We start from the raw sequence: 2866 nt of genomic DNA, 5'->3' as shown, positions 1-2866 counted from the left end.
CACACACACACACACACACACACACACACACACACACACACACACACACACACACACGGGGTTTTTTCAAAGTACTCCCCCTGGGAAGGGGGTGGGGGTGGGGGAAGGACTGGGATCAGCAGATACTAACTAGTATACATAGGACGAATGAACAACAAGGCCCTACTGTATAGCACCGGGAACTATATTCAATATCCTGGGATAAACCATAATGGAAAAGAATATGAAAAAGAATGTAAATCTATATATATAAAAGAGTCACTTTGCTGTACATCAGAAAGTAACGCCACATTATAAATCAACTATACTTCAATTTAAAAAAAAAGTATTCCCCCTGTCTCCTCCTCTGGATTTCTTGGTTGATTTACTGAGAAGAACACAAAGAAGCAAGAAACTACTGCTGGAACACGAGAAAACAAGTTTTGGCTAGGCCACACATAATAAACTTCATCCTTCATGTTAGTGCTCTTATCTTGTGCTTCTAAGCCATTTCCCCTGAATTTAGCATTTCCTCTAGTTTCCTCTACTTTGCATTTACTAGTTAAAGTCAGGTGTATTTTTTGTCTCTACACTGTATCTTTTAATAGTTTTTTCACTACTAAAGTTAATGAAATCAGTTAAGAGCAATATAGGAAAGGGATAGGAAAAGAAGGGATAAGAAAAAAAGCTACAAGGTAGCTTAAATAGGCTCCCCTGGGCTTCCCTGGTGGCACAGTGGTTAAGAAACCTCCTGCCAATGCAGGGGACAGGGGCTTGAGCCCTGGTCAGGGGAGATCCCACGTGCTGCGGAGCAACCAAGCCCGTGTGCCACAACTACTGAGCCCGTGCCCTGCAACAAGAAAAGCCACTGCAATAAGTAGCCCGCGCACCGCAACGAAGACCCAACACAGTCAAAAATAAAATAAATTTAAAATAAATAAATAAACAGGCTCCCCCAACTAGTGGTGCTGTTGCTGAAACATATGAAAACCAAAGAACATACAGAATTAAGGGGACCAAAACATAAAAGGATTCTCAAATATTTAATTACACTAATCATCCCTCAAACAGGCTATGCAGAATTGCTGTCAAAGAATTCCTTATAAAAATTGATGTTGTTACACGTGAATATTTTGTCTGTTAGAAATACTGAATACCACTCCACCAAGAAAAACTACATAGGTCCAAGATTAAATTTCTTAATCTTTTATGAAAAGAATATGGCAGGCAGTCAGTATTTAGCTCAAGGCCACAGCTCCTTCCTTGTCTAATTTCTTACAGTACATTCTTCCCTGGTGTGAACCCTCAGTAGATTAAAGTTTGCCACCCTAGGCCCACTCACCCTCAAATTCTTAAAAATGAAGAAAACATCTTTCTCTATATTCTTTACAAGCAACTGACCACTGGCTGCCTTCCATGGGCTTAGAAAGTTCTCATGTGTTCTAAGTAAAAAGAGTCCCCTTACTTAAATTTTTCATCTCAGGGAATTTCCTATTTCAGTAGCATTCTTGAGATTTCTCTGTACCTCTTTAAATGGAATCCAGCTGCTTCCAGGCTTTGCAGGGTTTGATGGTGTCTTCAGTTTTTCTAGGGCATTTTCTATTGCATCACCGTAGTTATCCTGAAACCACTTTTCATGAGGTGTTTCTGCAGGGGCCGCCGTGATGCTCCTCACATGCTCCAAAGCAAACACAATGGGCTTCATCAAAGCCGTGTGCTTCTCCCGCATGATTGCAATTTTCTCTTCTCTGACCAGAGAGACGTAAAGAGTTCAATACAAACAAGGAACAATTTAATTGTCAAGTGTAAGTAAACAGTATCAAAGAATAGTCAAAATAAAGTAATAAAATATAAGCAAGGTAACTGACTAAAAACAGCATTGTAAAAAATCCAGCATATAAAAGAGGCGCCTTCTCTTTTCAACAAGTGGTGCTGGGAAAGCTGGACATCTGCTTACAAAAGAATGAAGCTGAACACTTACCTTTTACTATAGGTCAAAAAGTAACTCAAAATGGATCAAAGACCTTAACATAAAAGCTAAGGCTTTATTTAAAACTCTTAGAAGAAAACAAAAGAAAAAATTGATAAACTGGGCTACATCAAAACTAAAAAATCACATGCATCAAAAGACATTTTTTGGGCTTCCCTGGTGGCGCAGTGGTTGAGAGTCCGCCTGCCGATGCAGGGGACATGGGTTCGTGCCCCGGTCTGGGAAGATCCCACATGCTGCGGAGCGGCTGGGCCCGTGAGCCATGGTCGCTGAGCCTGCGCGTCCGGAGCCTGTTGCTCCGCAACGGGAGAGGCCACAAGAGTCAGAGGCCCACGTACCGCAACAACAACAACAACAACAAAAAAAGACATTTGTTTTTGATCTCCCTGGTGGCACAGTGGTTAAGAATCTGCATGCCAATGCAGGGCACACAGATTCGATCCCTGGTCCAGAAGATCCCACATGCCACAGAGCAACTAACCCCGTGTGCCACAACTACTGAGCCCACGTGCCACAACTACTGAAGCCCAGGCTCCGCAACAAGACAAGTCACCGTGATGAGAAGCCCACATACGGCAACGAAGAGTAGGCCCTGCTCTCTGCAACTAGAGAAAGCCCACGTGCAGCAAAGACTCAACACAGCCAGGAATAAATTTTTTTAAAAAAAGACATTTTTTTTTCACTCAAGAGAGTGAAAAAGACAATGCATAAAACAGGGGTAAAATACTTGCAAATCATGTGTATGATAAGGGATTAATATCCAAAATATTTAGAGAGCCCCTAAAACTCAACAACAATAAAACCCAGTTCAAAAATGGGCAAAGGGGCTTCCCTGGCGCAGTGCTGCTTGAGAGTCCGCCTGCCGTTGCAGGAGATGCGGGGTCGTGCCCCGTTTCG

General features: G+C 42.4%; 1 protein-coding gene across 2 annotated transcripts in view; it reads right to left on the bottom strand.

Moving 5' to 3' along the window:
• SMG1 (SMG1 nonsense mediated mRNA decay associated PI3K related kinase) overlaps positions 1-2866 on the bottom strand; it is a 94906-nt gene that overhangs the window by 25347 nt on the left and 66693 nt on the right. For both annotated transcript variants that reach the window (XM_007466932.1, XM_007466933.1), the window contains exon 39: positions 1505-1727. In XM_007466932.1, coding sequence (XP_007466994.1) covers positions 1505-1727 — 223 coding nt within the window. The remainder of the gene's footprint in view (positions 1-1504; positions 1728-2866) is intronic.

The sequence above is a fragment of the Lipotes vexillifer genome, unplaced genomic scaffold, assembly GCF_000442215.2.
Source record: "Lipotes vexillifer unplaced genomic scaffold, Lipotes_vexillifer_v1.1 scaffold232, whole genome shotgun sequence".
Classification (NCBI taxonomy): Eukaryota; Metazoa; Chordata; class Mammalia; order Artiodactyla; family Lipotidae; genus Lipotes; species Lipotes vexillifer.
The sequence above is the reverse complement of the archived record's forward strand: the minus strand, read 5'-3'. Positions and strand labels throughout refer to the sequence as shown.